This window comes from Neomonachus schauinslandi, chromosome 11 (genome assembly GCF_002201575.2).
Source record: "Neomonachus schauinslandi chromosome 11, ASM220157v2, whole genome shotgun sequence".
In the NCBI taxonomy this organism is placed as follows: domain Eukaryota; kingdom Metazoa; phylum Chordata; class Mammalia; order Carnivora; family Phocidae; genus Neomonachus; species Neomonachus schauinslandi.
The window spans coordinates 44,047,707-44,071,645 of record NC_058413.1 but is presented as its reverse complement, the minus strand read 5'-3'; the positions used below and the strand labels follow the sequence as shown (position 1 = coordinate 44,071,645).

The 23,939-nt window shown below is 45.5% G+C and overlaps 1 protein-coding gene across 6 annotated transcripts in view; it reads left to right on the top strand.

Moving 5' to 3' along the window:
- Positions 1–2,332: 2,332 nt before the first annotated feature.
- The window catches only part of TEAD1 (TEA domain transcription factor 1), a 178,232-nt gene continuing 156,625 nt past the window's right edge, over positions 2,333–23,939 (top strand). For 5 of the 6 annotated variants that reach the window (XM_044919669.1, XM_044919667.1, XM_044919668.1 and 2 more), the window contains exon 1: positions 2,339–2,583. In XM_044919669.1, coding sequence (XP_044775604.1) covers positions 2,427–2,583 — 157 coding nt within the window. In that variant the 5' untranslated portion in view covers positions 2,339–2,426. Of the gene's footprint in view, positions 2,584–23,939 lie in introns of all 6 variants that reach the window. The other variant, XM_021685311.2, reaches the window with a different exon arrangement.

Sequence of the window (23,939 nt, the reverse complement as noted above, 5' to 3'; positions counted from 1 at the left end):
AGGGTGTGGACAAACTGGGATGCATTTCTGAGGGCTGGGCAGAGGGACGATGTGAATTATGTCTAGTCTGGATCACAGTCAGGAGCCTGGGGGCTGTTCCTGTCCTGCCTAAATGGTGTTGGGGGTGGGGGAGTGGCTTTGCTCCCACAAGGGATGGATAGACCTCCAAGGGATGGATAGATGGAAGTTAACCGGGACATGGGTTTTAGCCTCCTAGATAGAAGGATTTCAGCATGCCAGTACAAAGGAAGTGGTACTGGGGAGGTAGCGGGTTCCTTGCCATTGGTGATGTTCAAGTGCAGACCGTATGACCAGCTGAAGGAAGAGGAAGAAGGCATGTCAAGCATAGGCTCAGGGGGTGCTGGTGTGCTTTGGTCTGGAGACTGAGGCTCTTATTTATACGGTGGTGTTCTTCTTAGGCAAATAGAGATCCCCTTGTCCCTCAGCTGGCCCTCACTGTCCTGGATTCTGTCCCTCTGCTGTCGTGGTTGCATGCTGGGCACATCCACTGCTCATGCTAAAATGTGGCTCCCTGCAGTGAGTTCATACTGCTGTGAGCGGCTCAGAGCTCAGGGACAGGCCTGGGCTTTTGTGTGTGCCATTTGTTTTGTTTTGTTCTGGTTTTGGGTCAGGTAGAGAGGGACAAGGTGGATTAGCCACTACCTCAGAGCGTTTGCTCATCTTCTCATACTTTTGCCAATAAACTGCTTTGGAGGCGGAACAGACTTTAGGGTAGAATGGTACAGCTCAGCTTGAATTTTTGTGAGCCTCCAAAATCCCCACAAAAAAAAAAAAAAAAAAAAATGTAATAATTTGAGAATTCAAAAGACCCACACTGGAGGCATTGTGGAGTTCATCTGCAGGTCAATCACGAAACCTTTTCTTGTGGCATAATTGATACCTCTCAACATTGGGCAGTTTGTAGAGTCCTGTGTTAATGTACATGTGTTGGTAAGCAGTAGTAAATATTTTGCTGACAAGTTCTTTGAGTGATGGATCCATGGCAGCATTTAAAAGCAGACAACCTGAGGGTTTCTTTTATCCAGGTGCTGCTAGATCCCAAAAGCTGTCAGGGTACGAAGCCAAAAGCACCCACTAGTTACACCATTAATTGTGTAACGTTCATGGGCTCCTGAGTTTCTGCACCTGGGATCTGTTGATATACACAGCTGGGGGAGGGCAGGTGGAAGGGCGGCAGCTGGGAGAGAGAAGGAGAGAGAAGACAGGTTGCTTGCTCTCAGGTGACTGCTTCCCCACTCAAGCCCAGGGCCTCCCCTCTTCGATCCATCCCCAGGAGCATTCCTTCTCCCTTTTTGGGGAAGCCTTTGAATTAATGATCTGATGCCTTTTCAACAAAGGAATATTGATATGTTAGTGTGCAGACAGCAGGGGGTACTGGATTAGATCATTTTCACGTTGGTGTTTGTGCCGGTTTGACATTTGTTTGGAAAGCTTATCCCATTATGACCATAGGTTACATGCATAATTTAAGGGGAATAAATCTTTGAGAAAAATTTCTTTTGGTTCTGTAATCTTCAGTGCTACAGAAAAATAAATGAAAGACTCCCTATGGTTTTCATGTGATCAGAAATTCCAGGTAGGCTCCCGGATGAAGTGCCCCATGTAGGTGTAAAACATTTCTGCAAATGCGCTGGCCCCTTGTAGTCGGTGCGGGGAAGGCAGGAGTGGGGACAGCTTGGTCCCTGGGCTTCAAGGTTATAGTCTAGAAGCAGAGAGTGGCAAAGTGACCTGAGTGTGTAGGGCAGAAGCCCTGCTGAAAAATGCTGTCCAGGAGCAGATACAGGGCCCCTGGTATTGCTGTTTTAGTGGAATGAGTATTTGTGATAACAAAATTATCTCCTCCTTCCTCCAACCTGCCACCGTCTTGCATTTCAGTGATCTCAGTGACAAATACTGGGATGGTTTGACATTTTCAAGTTATCGTGCCAATTGCCACAGCAATTGTTTTACTTTATTTTCTTTGAAACCGCTTGTTTTGCTGTGGACATTTGATTATCCGTGAGCGAAGTGCTCCTGGTAGGTTGTAGGCATCTGGTCAGTGTTTTTGCCGGATTCACGGTGAACTTGCAACTCTGAGGGAGCCCCGTTCTCACATCTGTGAAGATTATCCAGTTTCTGCCTACCTGTATGCATGTTTAATGCGATATGTAAAGAACAAAAGCCACTTGGATCCCCAAATTCTGTATTCTCCACTAGGAGTTCTTCTCCAAGCAAAGTTGGTGCCTGAAGAATAGGTAATAGAGCGAGGAAGAGCAGTATTGTTGGTCATACCTTGTCCTTATACTATCTTTTCATTTCTCTCTTAGGTTTATTTGCTTGAAAAGGCTCCAGGCTTCGGCTTGGAAAATCCAACCGCCAAAATTGAGCCCAGCAGCTGGAGCGGCAGTGAGAGCCCTGCCGAAAACATGGAAAGAATGAGCGACTCTGCGGATAAGCCAATTGACAATGATGCAGAAGGCGTCTGGAGCCCCGACATTGAGCAGAGCTTTCAGGAAGCCTTGGCTATCTACCCACCATGCGGGAGGAGGAAAATCATCTTATCAGACGAAGGCAAGATGTATGGTAAGCGGTCTGGAATGCTCCTTTGAGATGTTGCAATGTGCTTTTATGATAAGGGGTGATTGCAGTTAGCCCTCTACTGAGATCCATCCATTCATTGTATTGGGTGGAATGATCTTTGTAGAGTTTTAGTTGGCCATCCAAGGGTCTAAATCTCAACCAACCAGAAGAGTGCATAAAGGACCATTGGGAAGTCATTCTCAGGGGTTTTCTTGTTCTTCTACACACTCAACAGCATTAGAGAAGAGCTCTCAGGGTCCAGGTAGGGATTTAGTTGTAGTGGCTTATGCGGACCCCCACGGGTGGGGTATGGTTCTTCAGAGCACGTGCCCAATCTCATGGAAGCCTGCTGCTCAGTAGCTCCTGGTAATTGACTGGTGCCACATGGAAATGGGGCCTTGTGTTGACAAATCTCTTGATTCTCCCCTCCCCACCCCCCACCCCAGGAAGAGGTAGCAATATAGATGCTTATCACTCATTTTTAAAAGCCAGCACTTTGTTTTTTAAACACAGCCCTGTATCGGCCAGATGAGATGGGTGTGTAGCTTGATCAGACCTTCAAACCACCATTTTACTGCTTTGTTGCACGTTGGCAGTTGAGTGGCCGGCCAAGGGGTTAACCCCCAGGCTCTCACCAGTCTCCCCTTCTACAAGGGGATGCCTAGCAGTGTGTTTCAAAGGAAACTTCAGGAGTGCCCAAGAAGACAAGACTGGTCAACTGAATGGCTTGGGATGCCGAAGGCAGCAGCATGTAGCCGTTGCCAGTCTGGGGCTTGTGTACTAGGTTTGACTATTCCCTGCTCCTTCCGTAAATGCTTCCAGCTGCAGACCTGTACTTTTTTGGCTGCTTACCTTTTGGGAAGCAGATGGCAGGTGGTTGCTTGTACATTCTGCTTGTCTAATTGGGCACGTTGAGTTGACAGAGTTTGCACTGTAGCTGAGTCTGAAGAGATGCAAACAAATAACCGAAACTCAAAGAGAACTGGCTCAGCAACCTTCCTGGCGTTGTTAACTTATCATGGAAGTGATTTATTTCCAAATAATTTGAAAGCTTTTCCATAATAGGGTGTTGTACCTTTAATACCGCGCCTCCTCTATCAGGGGCTGTAGGAGACTGCCGTTCAAACTGGCGCACGCAGCTAAGGAGAAAGCAGATGGTGGTGCAGCTGCTACCAGCTGTGGTCCCCGCCCTCCCCTTCCCCAGCCTGGATGATGTAATGGAAACAAGGGAAATGTTGCTTTCTGCAGCATCAGAGTCTCTAGCCTGTCAGTGCCACACACGGGGGAGAGAGAGCCCAAGCCTTCATTTGTTTTACGCTCCCATGTGATCCTTTGTAGCCAGAGAAGCTTCTTCGTGTCCATTCGTGAAATGGACTCAGGGTGAACCATGTCAGCTGCTGTGGGCAGAAAGTTTCAGGGCCTCTGAGTGTGTGTGTGTGTGTGTGTGTGTGTGTGTGTGTCTGTCTGTCTGTCTGTCTGTCTTTGCTGGGCTACCCTTCCCCAGCCTGGTTATTGACCTGCAAGGTCTTACCTTTGTATCTAAAGATGCAACCCCCCCCGCTCCCCCATTTTAAAGGCAGAGCAAAGTACTTTAATCTTTGAGCCTTCTTCGAAGCTGATTTCATTTCTACCTGTGAAGGTGGCTTCAGGCTGCTCTATCTTGTTCAACTCCCATTTGTTTGCCCAGAAATTGTAATCTAAAATATCGGCCTGGTGTTGGACATCCTGGTTGGGGGTGACTCCCGCCCTTCATTTCTCATCCTGGCACTTCCACTTTAGGAGTGAGGTTTCACGCTGAGAGCAATTCAGAGCAAAAGTTAATTTTGTCAACTCCAGTTTGGTTGTCTTCTCTGTTGATTTTACTTTTTATGTAGCAGCCGTGGTAGGCTTAGCCCTTCTGCCTGTAACACCGTCATAGAAATAATTTTTTGTGGAAGTAAGTGTGTAAGAGCTCTTGTTGGTCACTGGGTGTCAGAGGCACTGGGCTAAATATGGAAAAATCACTGAGAAGCTCGGGATTTGAGTCCTTTACCCCCAGTGGACAGTCTTACCCCTTGGCCTGTGTCTCTGTTTTCTCCCCTGAAGAAAAAGAGTCAAGTAGTTGATGTCTTTGGGTCCTCGGGACCTGTGCATTTTGTGATGCCGTGATTTTGTGACTTGTACCTCAGCAAGAGTGAGGAGTATGTTGACAGACACAGTGCTGGTTGTGGGAGCATGTCTTTAATACCCACGACAATCAGATTCCCAGTGCTTCCTGAGAGCTCTTGTTGTTAATATACAAATTCTTTTTTCCCTTAAATCAGCATTCCATTGACTTACTGTGTTAATGACCAACCTGATTGAAAATGGGGTGGTCTTTTGAGCAAGCAGCATTAGGAATTACAGCTGCATGGTTGTGTGTCCAGATTGGGGGAGGGGGGTGTGCAGGAAATGCATTTGCTGCAGGGTCCTCGAAGCTGTGCCATCTCCAAGCAGCTGCCCTGGGGAGAGAACACTGCCCGCAACCCTATCTCATTAACCCCATCTCTTTGGCCACCATGGAGGAGTTGTGCTGCTTCTGCTAATTTGAAAGGGAAACATGGTGGTTAGCAGGGATTTGGGAGCTGAAGACTAGGCCCTTAGGAGAACTGCCCCAGATGCCTGGGAGCTGCCGATGACCTGCCTGTGACTTTGGGGGGGCGGGAATTTGCCTTGGGAGCCTCCATGGGGAAGCCCCCACCACCTGGGAACTGAGTTGGTGAGCAGTGTGGGGTGAGAGCCTACTGTTCCCTGGCTTCTGGCCTGCTCCGCATCTTACCACCCACGAACCAGCACCCAAACCAGACCAGGAGTTGAAGTTTCCTAAGGTCCTATGAGCGTACTTTTTCTTTTCAGCATTTTGAAAGTGAAAACCTGGAAAGCATTTTAGATTCCATAGAGTAAAATCAAAATAATTTAATGCCTTTTAGTGAAATACCAAGTGTTTTTGACGTGAGGGGGCGGTTTTCCAATATTTCTGAGCATTTGTAGAGTGTATTGTGATGTCACGAATCATGAGCCAGTTGAGAAGCAAGGTCAAGTGCAGCACTGATTTATTTTGGTAATGACATTTCCTCTGTGGTTGGCAGTAGGGCAAATGCAGTCTTATAGAGGGGAAAAATGGAAAGCTCTCTTTATGAAGAGGTTTGGGCCATTAGAAGAGATGGCTTAATTCTCTCTCTGCTGCTCGGGTGCATGGGGTCACCGAGACTTGATGTGGTTGGCCTCCATGTGGACAGACTACTTCTGCCCCGGGACCTTCTGTGTGGGCAGCTGTCCTTAGGGATAGTTAGGAGAGTGAGACCTCTCTGTTCCTGAGGGCGCGCACGCTCACGCTCACGCTCTTTTTTTCACTCTCCGCTTTCCTTTCCTTTTTCCTACTTTTACATAGCTGTATGTCTCTTTTTCTGGTAGATAGTTGGAGAGGAGGTAGCAAGAGGACAGGAGAGAAGAGAGGTTTTTGATCAGCAAACTTGCCTGAGATTGAATTTCATAGGAACAGGCCATTAGTTTAAAACAAAGCCGTGAACCACGGGGATGCCTGGATGCCTTTTTGTTTTGCCGCTGAAAACTCCGGTCTAGCAGTGTGGTCCAGTATCTCCCATAATCACATCAGGGTAGGGATAGGTGCAAACATGCTTTGACCAATGGCTTTAAAGACAGAAATGTAGCCCCTAAAATTTTGGACTTTGGAATCGCAAGGAGGCTTGGCCCTGCCACTTCTAGATACCAGACTTTGGGCAAGTTGCTTTTCCTCCCTGTGCCTCTATTTTCCACAAACGCAAAAGGGATTTAAGTAGATCCTACTTCATGGGATGGTTGTAAGAGTTAAACAAATGAATTGTGCTCTGGGATTCCCCCTACCACGCTGGCACAGTGTCGTGTCGGGCTTCGGGTGAGAGCTGAACTGAAAACGGAAAGTGCTCTTGCCCTGACCTGGGCTACAGGCTTTACATATGATTTCCATCTACTGCTCACAACAACATTGTGAGATGGGTATTCTAATCCCCGCTGTGTAGATGAGGATGCACATGAGGAGTAGAGCCGGAAGGGTTCAAATCTGGGTCGGTCTGACCCCCAAAGCTGGGCTCTTTCCACATGTCTTCCTTCCTTCCTTGGTGGAGGTCATTGTATGTTAATGACGAATCAATATTGAGCACCGCCCGTATCCCAGCCCGGGGCTTGGGGCTGTTGGGGATACACCAGTGAACCAGACAGACGTGGTCCCTGCCCTCATGGAGCCGTCACAAGTTCCTTTGCAGGAAACTCTGACCTCGGGTCAGGGCCATGTGCCAGAGCTTTCTGGGAAGTCGGAGGGCCCTTTGAAGATGGTCACCTTCCACTTAGCCTTTTGAAGCCTGTTCTTGGCCACCAGCGTCCAGGGCACCTGGCCCACTGCTGGCAGGAAGAAAGCTTCTCAAATAACGCAGCAGGGAGGATCCTAGATCACAAGGCTGGCCCTGCTGGTGGCCAGGAAGCTGTCTGGAAGATTCTGGTGCCCTGAGATCCTACAGGCGGCCTGGCCAGAGCAATTGCTGGGCAGTGGTTTTCTCCTTTTATGAGCAAATGTCTTCAAGGTCCTTGCCTGGGGACAGCTCCAGGGATGGCCCCTTTCTTGCTGTGATGCCAGGCCTACTGGTTAGCCCTGGAGAGAAGAACTGTGAGGACTGGATAAATTCGGGGGGGGGGGGGGGGGGTTTAGAAGGAAGACGTCTCTGGGCCAGTCCTCTCCAGTTGCCGACCTGAGCCCTGCCAGCTGGGGGAGCAGTGGACTTGGAATGGCCCCTCTGCCTACTTCCTAGAAGCACTGACAGAAGAGGGAAGGGGGCCATTGGAGTGAGGTGGTGGCGGGTCATGTCAGCATGGGTGCACACAGGCAGGCACAAGTGAGCATTGGTTAGTCAGTCAGAGACTGAGATCTGTGGTCCCCAGGCTCCTCCTGGCTTCGAGAACTGCTTGGGAAAGTGAGGAGCATCCCTTTTCAAGACCAGGAAGGTGGCCTACGTCTGGAGGCCCCAGAGGCCCTGATGTGGAAATGGCTATAAAATCCAAGTCCTGTGGGATCTCCAGGCCACTTGGAAAAGTGACGCGTGGCGCCTGAGGTGAACTTGTTTTTCTGCATCTGGACATCATGTGGCATCTTTGATTTCCTCTTTCTGTCTGACCACTGATTCAGGGTATTATTTCAAGTGAGTTGGCTGCAAATGTGAAGCACAAAGAACTGGGCCCTTAGAACAGACTAGAAGCCCTATAAGGCAAGGATCCCACCCTGACACAGAAGGTATCAGTAATGTTGTTGAATATATGCATATCAGAATAATGGGTCAAAACAAAGAGAAGTCGTTAAAACAAAGAAAGGTCGGTGAGTAATCCTGAGCCCAGAGGGCCTCTACTATTAAAGGCACTGGCTAGAAAAAAGGGAGAAAGCAGGGGAAAAAAGGCGAAAGATGTTTACATATTTAATGGTCTTCCTAGATTGAGAAAGCAGCAGCCCTGGTTTTTGCTTTCGTGTTGGCAGACTTTAGTTGAAGAGGTAGGAAGGATTTCTGCCCAGTAGGCACAGTAGTAGAATGAGGGTTAATTCTGGATTCCTCAGAACAAATGAGTAATGGGGGGTTTTGAAATAGTTTGGTTCCTGTGAGAATAGCAAAGCCAGCATCATCAGTGTTTTGACCGGGGAGTTTAATGTGTGGGGGGCGTGCAAAGGTTTATGCACAAGGTATGAGCCCTTGTACAATCTGGATAGAAAGTAGGATGGCTCAAGAATTGGTCATAAGAGAAAAAAAGGAAAAGAATGTTGAAGTATTACCATGTTATGCTTTCTAACTGCTTTACCACGGCAGTGGATGAGCCCTGGGATTCAGGGAAGACATGGATTCAGAAGTCATTTATTGCGGGCCTGCACTGTGCTTTGTGAATGGGGACAGCAGATGTAAAATCTTTAACAGAGCGGACCCATGTGACCAGTGACTGTGGGCTTTTTTGTTTTAGAATGTGTTGCCTTGTTTATTCCTCATGACAGCCCAGTGGTATAGGTCCTGCAAATATCCCCATTTTTATAGCTGAGGAAGCTAAGGCCCAAGGTCAAGTTAATTGCTCAAGGTCACACAGTAAAGAAGTGGTGGAGCTGACCAAATCTGAACCCAAGCCAGTTTATGCAATTACCTACAGTTGATCCTTGAACAACATGGGTTTGAACTGTGCAGATCTACTTCTATGCAGGTTTTTTAAGATAAATACAGTACAGTACTGTAAATGTATTTTCTCTTCCTTATGATTTAAAAAATAATTTACTTTACCGCCGGGCTCCCACGGTCCTCACTGGTAGACTGGCAGGAAAACTGAGATCAGACAAGAATCAAAGATGGCAGCCGTAAACCCAACTGAATCGTAATCACACTTTAAGTAGAAGGACACAAAACACTCCAACGAGTTGAGATAATTAAAGTAGATTAAAAACAACAACAACAAAAATAAATAAATAAATAATAAAAAATAATTTACTTCAGCTTACTTTACTGGAAGACTGCAGTATGCAGTACATGTAACGTACAAAATATGTGTTCATTGACTGTTTGTTATTGGTAAGGCTTCCCGTCAACATTAGGCTATTACTAGGAATTAAGGTTTTGGGAAGTCAAAAGTTATACTTGAATTTTTGACTCTGCAGGGGGTCGGCACCCCTAACCTCTGTGTTGTGCAAGGGTCAACTGTACATACCGGTATGGAAGGAAGTCTATTCTGCACTAGAGATATCCAGAGCTTAGTGGTAGGGCAATGGAAGGTGTGATCATTCGTGACTGGGGAATGCACGGGTCTCTAGTTGAGAATGCAAGAGAATGAAAGAATCAGAGGCAGAGAGGCAGACTTCTCTGAGTTAACTTGGAATGGGAAAAGGCCACTTCACGTTTGTTTTTTACTTACTTGGGACTATAGACCCCTTTGAGAATCTGTAGAAAGTTGTGGCTCTTCTCCGTAGGAAGAGGCATGCTTGCGTGTAGTTGTAGGATCGCTGCATACAACTCGAGGTGATGTCTGGAGATTGGGTCTAGACTTGCTACCATGGGGAGAGAAGGAAAGGGCATTCAGGTCTAAGCGGACAGTGTGATAGAGGCACGGAGCCCTGAAAGGGCACAGCTCTTGTGCTCTGAGAAACGAGGGTGTATCCAGGAGGGTGAAGGTGGGCCAGCCTGGAAACATGGGCCGCCTCTGCATCACGGAGGACCTTGACTGTCACGCCAGGGTGTCTGGTGCTCATTCTGAGGACAGAGGGAAGCCATTACGTTTTTCCCGGAGAGATGATGTGACTCAGCCTGTGTCTTACGAAGCTGGCTGTGCAGGCGTGTAGACAAGTTAGGTGACTATTGCAGGAGCCCAGGGGGGAGAGGAAGAGGCCTGGACCAGGTACTGGCATGTTGGGCGGAGAAGTTTCAGACATGGAACCAACAGGACTGGCTGACCTGATGGGATTTGTGAAAGAGAAGGAGGAGTTGAGTGGTGTCAGGGTTCTGCTGCAGGGGGCCTGGAGGATGAAGTGTGGGGAGTGGAGACAGCAGAAGCAGGTTTGTAGAGAGGGGAAGAATGAAAGGTTGAGTTGTGTCGTGTGCTTGAGGGTACCGGGTGGCCACCAAGGCTGTGTGGGGGCTCGCCAGCAGCAAAGTGGTCCCCGGAGCTGTTGAGAGCGGTGGGGATGGCCTGTGAGGCACAGGCTTACCGTGGGTCACTGTGAAGCTGGCATGGATTTCAAAAGAGGGGCCTATAGCAGTGGGAGAATGAAGAGCTTGCCTTTATGAGAAAAAGCGAGACCCATCGGTGGTTCCCCAGCCTGACCAGCAGCAGCAGAAGCACTTGAGAAGCTTAAAAAGAAATGAAAACAAAAACTGACTCAGACCGATTGAATCAGAACCTCTGGGAGTACGGTCTGGGAATCTCTATTTTCTAAAGCTCCCTGGGTCATTTGGATGATCAGCCAGCTTGAGAGCCATAGGGCTAGGAGGCCACAGCCTGGGCCTGGGAGGACAGGAGCACATTTTTAGAGTGAGTGAAAGAAAGAAATGAGCAGAGAATGAGACTTAACATTTGAAACTGTCCTTTACAAAGTTTGGGTACAGGAAGTAAACTACATTATTCAGTTAATGTTTCCTTTCTACCAAGACAGAGCATGACCATGGCCCAGTCTTTGGAGAGGTTTGGCCACACACAGGAGTAGCCATGAGATGGTATCTTGAGGGACACGAACACTTAAAGGAAGACTTCCTTTAGGACAGGGGAGAGACCGTTGGTTAGCAGGGGAGAAAAATTGATGAGGTGTGAGGACCTATCTGATGACACAAAACCCAGAAGCGACTTTGAAGAGGGTGGAGCTTCTTTTACTTGGAGGCACATTGTAGGACCAGATGAGGAGTAAGGCCGTGTGGGCTGAGGTGGGTTGTGGGCTCTTGAAAAGTAGAGCAGGCTTAGTAGAGATGCTGGCGGGGGGGGGGGGGGGGGGGAGGTGGCGTGAGTAAAAATTTTGGCCCAGCACTGGCAGGTGGCCCCAAGAGAACCTGGAGAGCCTTATTTTCTTTTTTTAATTGAAATTTGTATTGAGATCATTGTAAATTCACATGCCATTGTAGGAAATAATACAGCGATCCTTTGTACACTTTGTCCATTTCCTCCCAATGGTTAGATTTCACAAAACTATTACATCCTATCACAACCAGGATATTAACATTGATACGTAATTCATTATATAATCCATTGATCTTACTCAGATTTCCCCATTCCCACTTGTACTTGTGTATGTGTGGTATATGTGTGTGTGTATGAAGTTCTGTACAGTGTTATCACGTGTGTAGGTGAGTGTATCTGCTACCGTAGTGAGGATACTGAACAGTCCAAACACCACAAGTATCCCTGGGGTGGCCCTTTTTCTTTTTTCTTTTCTTTTCTTTTTTCTCTTTTCTCTTTCTTTCTCTCTCTCTCTCTCTCTCTCTCTTTCTTTCTTTCTTGAGGGTGAGGGAGAGAGAGAATCCCAAGCAGGCTGCATGCCCAGCATGGAGCCTGATGTGGGTCCTGATCTCACGACCCCAAGATCATGACCTGAGCTGAAATCAAGTTGGATGAGCTCAACTGACTGAGCCACCCAGGCACCCCATCTGGAGTTGCCCTTTTATGACCACACCCAACTCTGTCCCACTCCCCCCCCCACTTTAATTCCTGACAACCATTAATTAGTCTTCAATTTCTAAAATGTTACCATTTCAAACATGTTACATAATGGAATCATACTGGATATAGCCTTTTGGGATTGGTTTTTTTCCATTCGGCATAATTCTCTGGAGATTCACCCGGGTTGTTGGTATGTTATCAATAGCTTGTTCCTTTTTTATTGTTGAGTGTATTCTGTGGTATGTCTGTTTAAGGGCATATGGACTGGTTCTAGTTTTTGGTTATTACAGATAAAGCTGCTATGACCGTTTATATACAGGTTTTTGTGTGAACATGAGTTGTCATTTCTGTGGGATAAAATGGCCAGGAGTGGTACTTGTGCCTTTCTGCTTTTTTTTTTTTTTCTCTTTTTAAACTAGTCACCTGTCTTCCAGAGCAGTTGTACCATTTCATGTTTTCGCCTGTGATTGAGGTTGTCTGCGTTCTCACCAGCATTTGGTGTTGTCACTGTTGTTGATTTTAGCCATTCTGATAGGTGTATGGTGATATCTTGTGTGGTTTTGATTCGCATTTCCCCGATGACTAATGATGTTGAACATCTTTTCATGTGCTTATTGGCCATCTGTATATTCTGTTTGGTGAACTGTCTGTTCATGTCCTTTGTCCATTGTCTAATTGGATTACTTATATTTTTACTGTTCAGTTTTGGGAGTTCTTTATTCTAGATACGAGTCCTTTGCTGGATATGTGGTTTGCAAATATTTGCTCCTGGTCTGTAGCTTTTTTCATTTTCTTCATATGGGATCTTGCAGAGTAAAAGTTTTTAATTTTGATAAGATCCAGTTTTATTAATTTTCCCTTTTGTAGATTGTACTTCTGATGTCATGTCTAAGAACTCATTGCTTAGCTCTAGATCCTGAAGATTTTCTCCTGTGTTTTGTTCAAAAAGGTGTATAGTTTTATGTTTTACATTTAAGTCTATAATCCATTTTGAATTAATTTTTGTATAGGCAGAGAGTGTTACTTTTTGGGAAGCCCATTGGCATGATTTTGTGATACGTACACTTTTTTCACCAGGACTGTTTGTTCATCCATATTTTGACAGTTGTCAAAGCTTGGGACCTGAGACACCAGGTGCTAGTGAGAGCATGCTTGTACCCGTCTAGGTTGGGAAAGGGACGATGTGAAGCTGGAGGGGCAGAATCATGATGTGTGCTGCCCAGAGGCTCTACCGAGTGAGGAGAGGAGGCAGGAGAGGAGGCTGTGGTCATGCATGGGAGAGGCAGTGTCTGAGATTAGACGTGGAGAGATTTCAAGTGATGAGTTTCGAGGTGTGGCCACAAATGCGGTCAGCTGCTAGAAGCGTGGGTGATGGCCATAGGAGAAGAGGAAGTTAAACATGGTGAGCCTCATCAGCGTTGGCTTCGTTAATCACTTGGATGTGGAAGTGCACAGTCGTGAAGTGTGAATTTGTAAATAAATGTATCAAAGTAACCAGATATTGGGAGAATTTCTTTGAGGACATGACCCCAAGGATGTGAGGACATGACCCCAAGGATGTGAATGGACCTAGTAAAAAGCAGGTGGTAGACGGACTATTTGGGGTCACAAGAAAATGCTAATGTTTTCTACCTCCCTCCTCCCAATTTCTTTGGCTGTTCTCATACTATACCTATTTGTGATGTATCTTTGTATAGCCATACAAGCTCTTTTGTGCTTTGTTGCCATCATCTGTAGAATGGGATGAGGAAATCAACATCGTTCTCCCTACCTTTCAACAATGCTGAGAGAAATGCAATTATGTATGAGAAAGTGCTTTGAATTGAATTCTAAAAATAATACTTCTGTGAGGTTAAGCCCTCTTAGGGCCTGTTGGAAAGGTAGGAAAGAATATTTTGGAGCTGTCATGCAGGATTGTTTCCCTGGCCTAGGTAGAGGGGTGTTTTGGTTTTGGTTAAAGGAGGGATTGATCCAGCTGCATGTGCCCCCTCCCTCCCCCACTCCCCCTTCAGGGTTTCTGCCAGAGAAGGGGTCAGAAAGGAGAGATTGGGGCAAACTTCTCTGGATCAGAGTCACACGCAATGCGGGGGTGGGGGGAGGGGACCAATGGGAGCCTGTGTGCAAAGGCTGGGCAGCCCCAGAGCAGTGGTGCTCCCCAGCCTACAAGGGGATGTGGGCTTGGATGAACTTTGATGGTCTCATCTTCCCCCACTGACTTCCACTTCTAGAGCTTCAGTTTCTCACTCCTGTGGCTCTTGCCTTGCCTTTCACTCTGGGGCTTGTCTCAAAGTTCTTACCATTGTCCTTCAGTTGTATCCCACTCCACTGATAGTGCTTAAGGTGGTCATTTTAATAATTATTATGACTGTGTTTGGCTGATCTCTTTAGTAAAGGTGCTATCGTAGAGAATGTTCCAACTCTAAATTTAAATATATAAATGTATTGTGTGGTCAGGATCATAGAAAAAAATCTGCAGGAATTTACAACATAGGAATAGTGGTTGCCACAGGGGATCGGATTATTGGAGACTCCTTTTCTATTATATATGTCTGTATTAATGGAGTTTAATAGTGAACATATGTTGCTTTTGGAATTGGAGGAAAAAAATAATTATATCAAGTTTATTTTTTTCTTCTGGTTTTTAGTAAGGAATACTCATTAAAGGAAAATGTGGAAAATACCAAGAGTTAGAAGCAAACCATATTGCCTAGGTCCACTTTGGTGTGCTGTTCACTAGGGATTCAGTTGGGGATGCGGGGGGGAGGGGGTGGGCATTACAGGGTCTTGGTGGGTGGGAGGGTGGTGCTGGGAGGGAAGTAGGTTCCACTGAGCCCTTCCTAACACGGATGGGTGCCTGGGGCAACAGTCTTGGGGGGACAGGTGGTCAGAGAGTGGTGGTGCTGGGGCCAGGAAGTGGGACAGGGTGTTCTTATTATAGACTTGAGGACATGGGTCTGGGAGTTCAACAGGTGCCCTGGCCAGTTGGATCTGTCAGTCAGCTGTCCAGACTAACAGTGGCATTATTCTGACAGTCATGGATCATGGTAAAATGGCGATGGGAGAGATAGAGGAAAGTGTTGCCTATTCTTGTAACATCTCCATGCTCACAGCAGAGGGGCCCACCAGTATTAACAGGACTTAACACACCGCATTCCCTGCCGAGCCGGTGTTCGTCATTTAACTTGTACTTGACAAGAGTAGTGGCCACACTTTATGCTGGAGGGGGGTAGGGGCGGGGGAGGGGGGGGCTCTCTTTTAAAAATGTTTTTTTGATGATCATGTTATTTTTTATAACAGATTTCTAGCAAATAGTCTTGTTCTTGCATTGCCTTTGGGCAGAGGTAGGTGGCTTTTAGACTATGAAAATAACTCTGGAGACTATGGAGTGCTATAAATTTTCATTTGCTATAATCATTTGAATTAATAACAGGTTGGTTTGATTTGCTTGATATTTACCTTTTGTGCATAAACTGCAGATTATTCTGTCTGCCCACCTTCTCTTCTCTCAAATGCTTGAAATCTAGGTAAATAATAAAATCAAATTTGTTCTTCAAAGCCTATAGAGATATTATTTCGTTAAAGCCTCTTTCTGTATCACTGTACTCCCCTTTTCCTTAGCTTTTTAGAGCAGTCTGAAAGGTGTGACAGTGAAACCTGCTGCAGAGGACATTCCATTTATTAAAAAACATTTTTTTTTTTAATAGTCTTACAGCCTTTTCTTCACAGGCAGTGAAATTGGTCATTAGCTGAAAATTTCAATAGACATTGTTCCTTCTGCAAAGGCCAGAGGAACTTTTAGGCTACCTTATGAGAGACTGCTCCGGGGGAAAGGTAATTGATCACCCCAAAGCTTTGCCGCATCGGGGTAATATTTAACATATGTTAATGAGCTGAGTTTTTTCCAGCCCTTTAGAAAGGTCCCAATTACTCTGGGTCTGCCCTCTTCCCTGGATCTGCCTCGGCGGTGTGGCCGGCTCGCTATTGTGTTGAGACAGGCTTTGGCAACTGTCTCTTAGATGAATGGTTCTATTACAAACACAGGAGCTTCCGTGACAGCTTAGAAGAGATTGTTGTTTATGACTGCTTTTATTGAGCGAGGTTCGGTGCACGTTAATGTCCTGATAAAGACATTTGTACCTATAAAGTAGCCACAGCCTTAAACATATTTGACTGTGAGTAGGTATTGGGGCCGAGGCCATGCCAGATGTGAGGTATCGGATTGCATGTTTATTCAACTGTTCCTGCCGTCCCCGTACTTCGATGTGCCTTTGTATTTGCTGTCTCACGGCAACGCACAGAATGCAGTGGCGATCCCATCCCGATTATGGAGATGCTATTTGGGTTACTGGGATCCTAAGCCACGTGTCTTAGGAGGCATTCTCTCAGTGCCCATGTGTCCTGAGATAGCAGCCACAAACAGTTGTTAGGTGAAGGAAATTGCTAGGCGGGATGACCGCCTGCACGGGGGTAGGGGACTTTTGAGACGGACAGGTCTTTAGTGTGAGGCCCGGACTGACCCTGGGCAGACGTGGCAACAGGAATTCACAGTAATGCTACCGAACATTTATCCAGGGCTAGCTGTGTGCCAGGGACTGTTGCAAACCCTTCACATCGACTCATGGGAGCCTCATTACAAATCTCATGAATAGTTCCTATGATCATTGCCCTGTGACAGATGAGGAAACCAAGGCCTGGGAAGGTGAATGAATGGCCCAGGGTTACACAGCTAGTCACTTCTGGATCTCGGGTCTGAACCCCTGTCAGTTTGGCTCCAGCGCCTGACTCTTATCCCGTGCTCTCCAGCGGCCTCCGAGTTGTGACGGAACAGTGGCCTGCGGGTCTCTGCCCGCGGTGTCCCTGTATTGCCTGCCTCATGTGGGAGAGAGGGCTGGTTGCAAGCACATGAGGAGAAGGGGACAGTGTGCTTTCCTGGTGGCTGGGATACTCCTCAGCCTATTTTCTGCCTGGTAAACTCCTACAGGTTCTTCTAAGACCGTATAAAAAAGACTCCCCTCTTTTCTGAGCCCTTCCTTGATCTCCATAGGCAGAACTAGCTGCTCCTTCTCCGGGGGGTGCGTGTGTGTGTTTTAGTAAGGTATTTAACCCCGTGTGAAAGCCTTTCCAGGCTCAGTGTTTATACGTGTGCCTGCATCTCTGTCTCCTTGGAGGGCAGGTGCGTGTCACTGGCATGTCTGCCTCTCTAGCCCTTGAGCATTGTGCCTGGTACACATGAAGCCCTCAGAAATGTTTCAGTTGGTGACAGTTGTTGGGAATAATAATTCCGTCTTTCATCTCCAGAAGGCATTCCTTCCTGCACTCTTATCACTGTTGTCACATGTCCAGCATTCTAACGAAATGATGAGGGCAACAGTTAGAAGTTCATAGATAAGAAACTGAGGCACAGAGCCCAGGAGACTTTCCGTTAGGACCTCCAATTTTGAGGAACCTCCTGACAAAGCAGAACTTAGGGTGGAACCCATAGCATCTCATCCCCATGTCTGCGTTTTTCTATTCGACCCATGTTGACCCTGAGAACGCTTTTTCTTAGTTTACAGTTGTATATCCATATCACAGTGATTCTGCCCAAATGGGACATTCAATAGTTAGAAAGGATTGCTGAGCCTGATTTGGTTATTGTGGTGACTGAACCTACCCTCCTCACATCCTGATTTGATTTTTATAACAGTAGTAAAACATACTCCTAGAAAGCTAGCCTTTGACAATTCCCCGCCCCCAGTATATACCTGATACAATATGTTTATAAGCTTATTTGAGGTCCCTAAATGGTGTGTATGTGTGCACACATGTGTGCATCACTTTTTTTCAGATTGACTCTGGATTTCGTTTTAGCTGTCTGAATGTTACTTCCACAGATTATTCTAAGATGACATTGTTGATCCTGAATGATCCACTTAAGTGGACCAATGAACTAAGTAAACTACCACTGTGGAGTTTAGAAGGGTGTTAAGTCAAGGGAGGTTACCAGACCTTTGTGACCAGGTCACAAAATCTGGTTAGTGTAGATTGAACCTACCACTAAGCTTGTTAGCTGCTGACTTATATGGGGGTTTGTCAGTCAGCCCATACGAGTAAGTTTATCATGGTTATTAAGGGCATGGAGTCAGGAGTGAGGGATATTTGGGTTTAAATCCCAGCTGTGCCACTTCAGTGGATATGTAACCATGGACATGTTGATATTTGAACCTCCCATTTCCTCATCTAATAAATGGGGCTAATATTAGTGCCCATCTTACAAGGTTGATGTGAGGATTCAATGAGATAATGTGTTAAAATGCTTCACATTTCGGGCGCCTGGGTGGCTCAGTTGGTTAAGCGACTGCCTTCAGCTCAGGTCATGATCCTGGAGTCCCGGGATCGAGTCCCGCATCGGGCTCCCTGCTTGGCGGGGAGTCTGCATCTCCCTCCCCCGCTCCCCCCTCTTGTGCTCTCTCTCTCTCTCACATAAATAAATTAAAAAAAAAATCTTTAAAAAAAAAAATGCTTCACATTTCAAGGGAAGTATTACCTTGACAGCAAAATCAGGCAAAGACGTAACAAGAAAACCACTGACCAGAACCTCTTATGAATACAGTTTCAAAAGTTCTCAACAAAATATTCGTAGACTGAATCCTGCAACATATAAAAAGGATTACACGTGATGACCAAGTGGATTTATTCCAGGAATGCAAGGTTGGTTTAAAATCTGAAAGTAATATAATACACTTTATCAATAGAATAAAGAACAAAAATCACATTATCATCTCAATAGATACAGAAAAAGCATCTGACAAAATCCAGTCCTTCTTCAATAGAAAGAAACAAACTTCTATGCCTAACAAGCTAGGCACTGAAGAGAACTTCCACACCTGATAAAGGGCATTTATGAAAAAATCTACAGGCAACATCATAGTAATGTTTACTTAATAATAAAATACTGAATGCTTTCCTCCTAAGATTAGGAGCAAGACAAGGTTCACTTCTTCTACTCAACAGTTTGTTGGAGGTTCTAGCCAGAACCTCTTAGTCAAGAAAATGAAACAAAAGGCATCTAGATTAAAAGGAAGAAGAAAGATTACTTCCTTTTGGTATTCTATATATATAAAAAAACTATTAGAGCTAATAAAGGATTTTGGTAAGGTTGTAAGTTATAAGATCAATACACCAAGTTAATTACATTTCTCTATAATGAACAGTCTAAAAATGAAAATAAGAAAGCAGTTCCATTTATAACAGCATGAAAAGAACAACATAACTCAAGAATAAGTGAAACTAGACAAGTGCAAAACTTTTACTCCCTGAACTATAAAACATTGTTCAAAGAAATTTTAAAAGACCTAAAATAGGGGCGCCTGGGTGGCTCAGTCGTTAAGCGTCTGCCTTTGGCTCAGGTCATGATCCCAGAGTCCTGGGATCGAGTCCTGCATTGGGCACCTTGCTCGGTGGGAAGCCTGCTTCTCCCTCTCCCACTCCCCCTGCTTGTGTTCCCTCTCTTGCTGTCTCTCTCTCTCTGTCAAATAAATTTAAAAAAAATAAAAGACCTAAAATAAAAGACATCCTGTGTTCACAGATTGGAAGACTTAATACCACCATGACAGTAGTCATCCCCAAATTGATCTACAGATTCAGCATAATCCCTATCAAAACCCCAGCTGACTTCTTAGTAGAAATTAACAATCTGATCCTAAAATTCATAGGAATTAAGGGGACTCAAAATAGCTTTGAACTTTCTTGAAGAAGAACAGAGTTGGAGGACTCATGCTTCCTTCCTTCCTTCCTTCCATTTCACAACTTAGTACAAAGATAGAGTCTGAATCAAGACAGTGTGGTACTTGTATCAAGTTAGACTTGTCTCTGTGGAATACAAGCGAGAGTCCAGAAAGAAACCCTCACACTTAAGGCCAATTGATTTTCAAGAAATTGCCAAGACGATTCAAAAGGAGAAGCAATAGTTTTTTTCAGCAAATGATGCTGGGATTATTGGATATCCACATGTAAAGAATGAAGTTGGACTCACATCTTACAGCATGACGAATTAAAAATGGATCTTAGACATAAATTTAAGAGCTAGAACTATAAAACTCTAGAAGAAAATATAGGAATAAGCCTTTCTGGCCTTGGGTTAGGTAAAGCCTTCTTGGATATGACACCTGAAGCATAAGTAATAAAAGTAAAAATAAATAAATTGATACTTCATCAAAATTACAAACTTCTGTGCTTCAAAGGATACCATCATGAAAATGAAATGACAACCTGGAGAATAGGAGAAAAATATTTTCAAGTTCATAAATCTGATGTAGGACTTGTATCTAGAATATATAAAGAACTCGAACAGCTCTGATAAAAAGGTAAGTAATCCAATTAAAAAGAATCTGTATAAACATTTCTTCTAAAAGATATACAGGTGACCAGTTCACACATTGTAAAGATGCTCAACATCATTTGGCATCTTGGAAATGCAAATGAAAACCACGGTGAGATACCACTTCATATCCACTAGGATGGCTATGGTCAACAAGACTGATGATAAGTATTGCCATGGAGGTGGAGAGTGGGAATCCTTATGTACTATTGATGGGAATAGAAGATGGCACAGCCACTCTGGAGAATAGTCTTAACAGTTACTCAAAAGGTTCAACATAGAATTATCAGAAGACCCGGCAGTTTTACTCATAGGTATAAAACTAAGAGAAATGAAAAGAGATGTCCCTGTAAAAACTTGTACACGAATATTTGTAGCAGTATTATTAATAATAGACCAAAAGTGGAAGGACCCCAAATGTCTATCAGCTGAAGGACATATATAAATATGGGCATGAAGACAATGTGGTATATCCAATCAATGGATTATTACTTGGTGATAAGAAGGAATGAATTGCTAATCCACTGTGACATGAACAACTCTTGAAAACATTATGCTGTGTGACAGAGTACAGTCATAAGACTACATATCATATGATTCCATTTATGTGAAATACCCAGAATAGGCCAGTCTGTAAAGATAGGAAATAGATGAGTGGTTACCTAGGACTGGAGGATTTGAGAGAAATTGGGGAAAAACTGCAAATGAGTATGGGGTTTCTTTCTGGGATGATGAATATATATTATATATACGTGTGTGTATATATACACATACTGTGGGAATATACTAAAAATCATTGAATTGTACACTTTAAATTGGTGAATTGTATGGTATGTGAATTATATCTCAATAAAGCTAGTTTGTAAATGTATATATAGTTAGCATCCTACTTGGCCCATTGAAAATGGCTTGAAAATGGTCAGTAAATGTTAGCTACCATTGTAATAATAATCTCTTCCTTCATTTTTATAGTAGTAAAGATGGAATGAGAGGATGGTCGTGAGAAAATAGGTTAACATACCAACTAAGGGGATGGAGGACTCAGGCAGCTCTAGGCTGGGAGCTGAGTGCTGATTTAGGAGAGCAAATGTGAAGGTTAAGTGAAGTTAAATGTGCAAGTGCCTGGCATATAATAGGTACCCCAAAACTGTGAGGTAAATCCTAATTGAGTTACCCTGAAAATGTGGTAGAACTTAGAGCTCAGGACCCAGATGTTACTAAACCAGATGTTCTGCACAAAAGAATAATCACCATTTGTGTGGTAAAGGCCAGGGTGTCTGTCCAGGAGTCACTAAACCAGATGTGTGTGTTTCCTTTTTAAATTGCAGTACGTCTGATAGAGACCAGGGTTTTAGTTCTGTGCTATATATTTTTCTTTTTTTTTAAACATTTGAGAGAGAGAGAGAGAGAGAGAAAGAGCATGAGCAGAAGGGAGGGGCAGAGGGAGAGGGAGAAGCAGACTCCCCGCGGAGCAGGGAGCCCGAAGCGGGGCTCGATCTCACACCCCTGAGAACATGACTTGAGCCAGAGGCAGACACTTCACCACCTGAGCCACTCAGGTGCCCCATGCTATGTATTTTTCTAGGTGGTGTCTGGAGAACCTCTGTCTTCCTCTCAGCCAGTGGTGAACAGCTTTGCTCTTGACAGGATGCCTTTGGGCCTGAGTGTTGGAAGCCCTCAAAAGGAGACAGGCAGAGCTCAGTCCTCATACTGTAGAAGTCAGTCCTTGCGAAAGCTTTGTGGTCAGCACCCATAGATGCCCCATGCTGGTTACCCTGGGCTCCTCCTTTAGGACTTGGGATATGTGTGCCAACTAGGCAGGAAGGCTCTCTGCTAAGATGTATTTGTCTCCCAACACGGCTCACAGAACTTTTTCCAAGGGTTTACCTATGGCAGGAATTTCCTATTTCAGTGTTGGGGAAAACCAGGTGAGCTGCTTTTCAGATATTTAGCCGCACACACTGGCACCCAGGTTCACATGGTACTGAGTGGTAGAGAGGGCTCAAAATACCCCCATGTCCATGTGACTGCTATGACAGTTTGCTCTTAGTCTTAAGCACTAGGCTGGACTGCCTGTCAGGGATGGACCGCAGAGGGAAGGAGAGGTGTGAAAACACATGTCTTCAGGAACAGTGAGTCTGGTAGGGCTGGAGTGTGGGGTGCCAAGAAGGATGGATGGAGGGGTTAATGCTGGGAAAGGGAGGATGAGTTTGGGTGATGTGCCAGACGGTTGCATTTGAATGCTGAAGATCAACTTTTCTGTGTGAGTAGCACATTGCTGGAAGAGGGATGGGAGCCATCATTTTTAGGATATTTGGCTAGTGTTTAAGGAGAATTATTCTGGGGCGCCTGGGTGGCTCAGTTGGTTAAGTGTCTGCCTTCGGCTTCGGTCGTGATCCTGGAGTCCTGGGATCGAGTGCCTCTTCGGGCTCCCTCTCCCTCTGCCACTCCCCCTGCTTGTGCTCTCTCACTCTCTCTCTCTCAAATAAATAAAAACCTATTAAAAACAAGAAGAATTGTTCTGGAAGCCTGATGACTGACCCACAGGGAGGCCGAGGGACTACAGGGCTCCCGCAGGAAAGGAGGAAGGCTTCATTCACCTCTAGGTCAGCGGCTGTGGGAGTGGCAGGGAGAAGCTAGGATGGGAAGGTAGGTTAGGTTAGTGTATTAGTGATCAGGCATTTAGATTACATGTAGGAGGGGGGCGCCTGGGTGGCTCAGTTGGTTAAGCGACTGCCTTTGGCTCAGGTCATGATCCTGGAGTCCCGGGATCGAGTCCCGCATCGGGCTCCCTGCTCGGCGGGGAGTCTGCTTCTCCCTCTGACCTTCCTCCCTCTCATGCTCTCTGTGTTTCATTCTCTCTCTCTCAAATAAATAAATAAAATCGAAAAAAAAGAAAAAGATTACATGTAGGAGAGATCAGAAGGCTTGCTAGGGCTTGCTGGCAAGAGAAGGGATGTGGAGGTGTTTCGTGTGTGTGGACAGCAGTGTATTTCCAGACACATAAGAACAGTTTCTGTGGGGGTAGAATTGGAGTCATGTGTTTGAGCTGTATGGAATTGGCAGGGCTTTGGGGCTCTCCATGGGGAGGAGATCAACAAGTACTTGGAAACTCAGCATCCTGGGTTGAGAACAGTTTGGAAGATAACATCTTAAGGTTTGGAGTTAAAGCCTTAAAAGTGAATGAGCTTGTCTGGGAGACAGAAAAAAGGGAAAAAAAAAAAAGGAAGGTTTAGGTGAGAACCATTTGAAGCAATAAGAGTCATTATCTCAAGCCCCCACTCGTGCTTGTGTGCACGTCTTCTTTGTAAGCATCCCACTTGTCACACGAAACCTTACAAATGCTGGAGCCAGGAAGCCTGATTTCCTGCATGTTTATTGTGCTAAGTATGCTGAAATATTAAAGTTTGCCTCTTCTCAGTGCATTGATGGAAGCATGGGTACTTTTCCTATAGGTTAACGGAGTGCTGAGTCTGCAGACATGTTCTACTCTGTGGCTCCCTAGGGTGAATTAATGGGTGAGACCCCGATCCTAGTTTAGCTCCTTCCTTTTTCTTAAACCAGATCTGTTCTGGGTCTGATGTATGATTTCCTTCCTCCTAGGCTCCTGGAGGGTGTTGCCTGGGCCCCCTTTGGTAGTTTGAGTTGTAAGGCATCAGCCCCCCCCCCGCATTAAGTGTAGCTTCTGCGCCTAAGAAGTGCAGACTGCAGTGGGCCAGGGATAGAAGTGAGAAGCTGCCTGAAGTCCCAGGTAGGCATGTTGCGGGTGAGGGTGAGCCTGGGGGGACCAGCTTGCTTTCTTGGGGCCAGCCTGGAAAACCTAGGGACA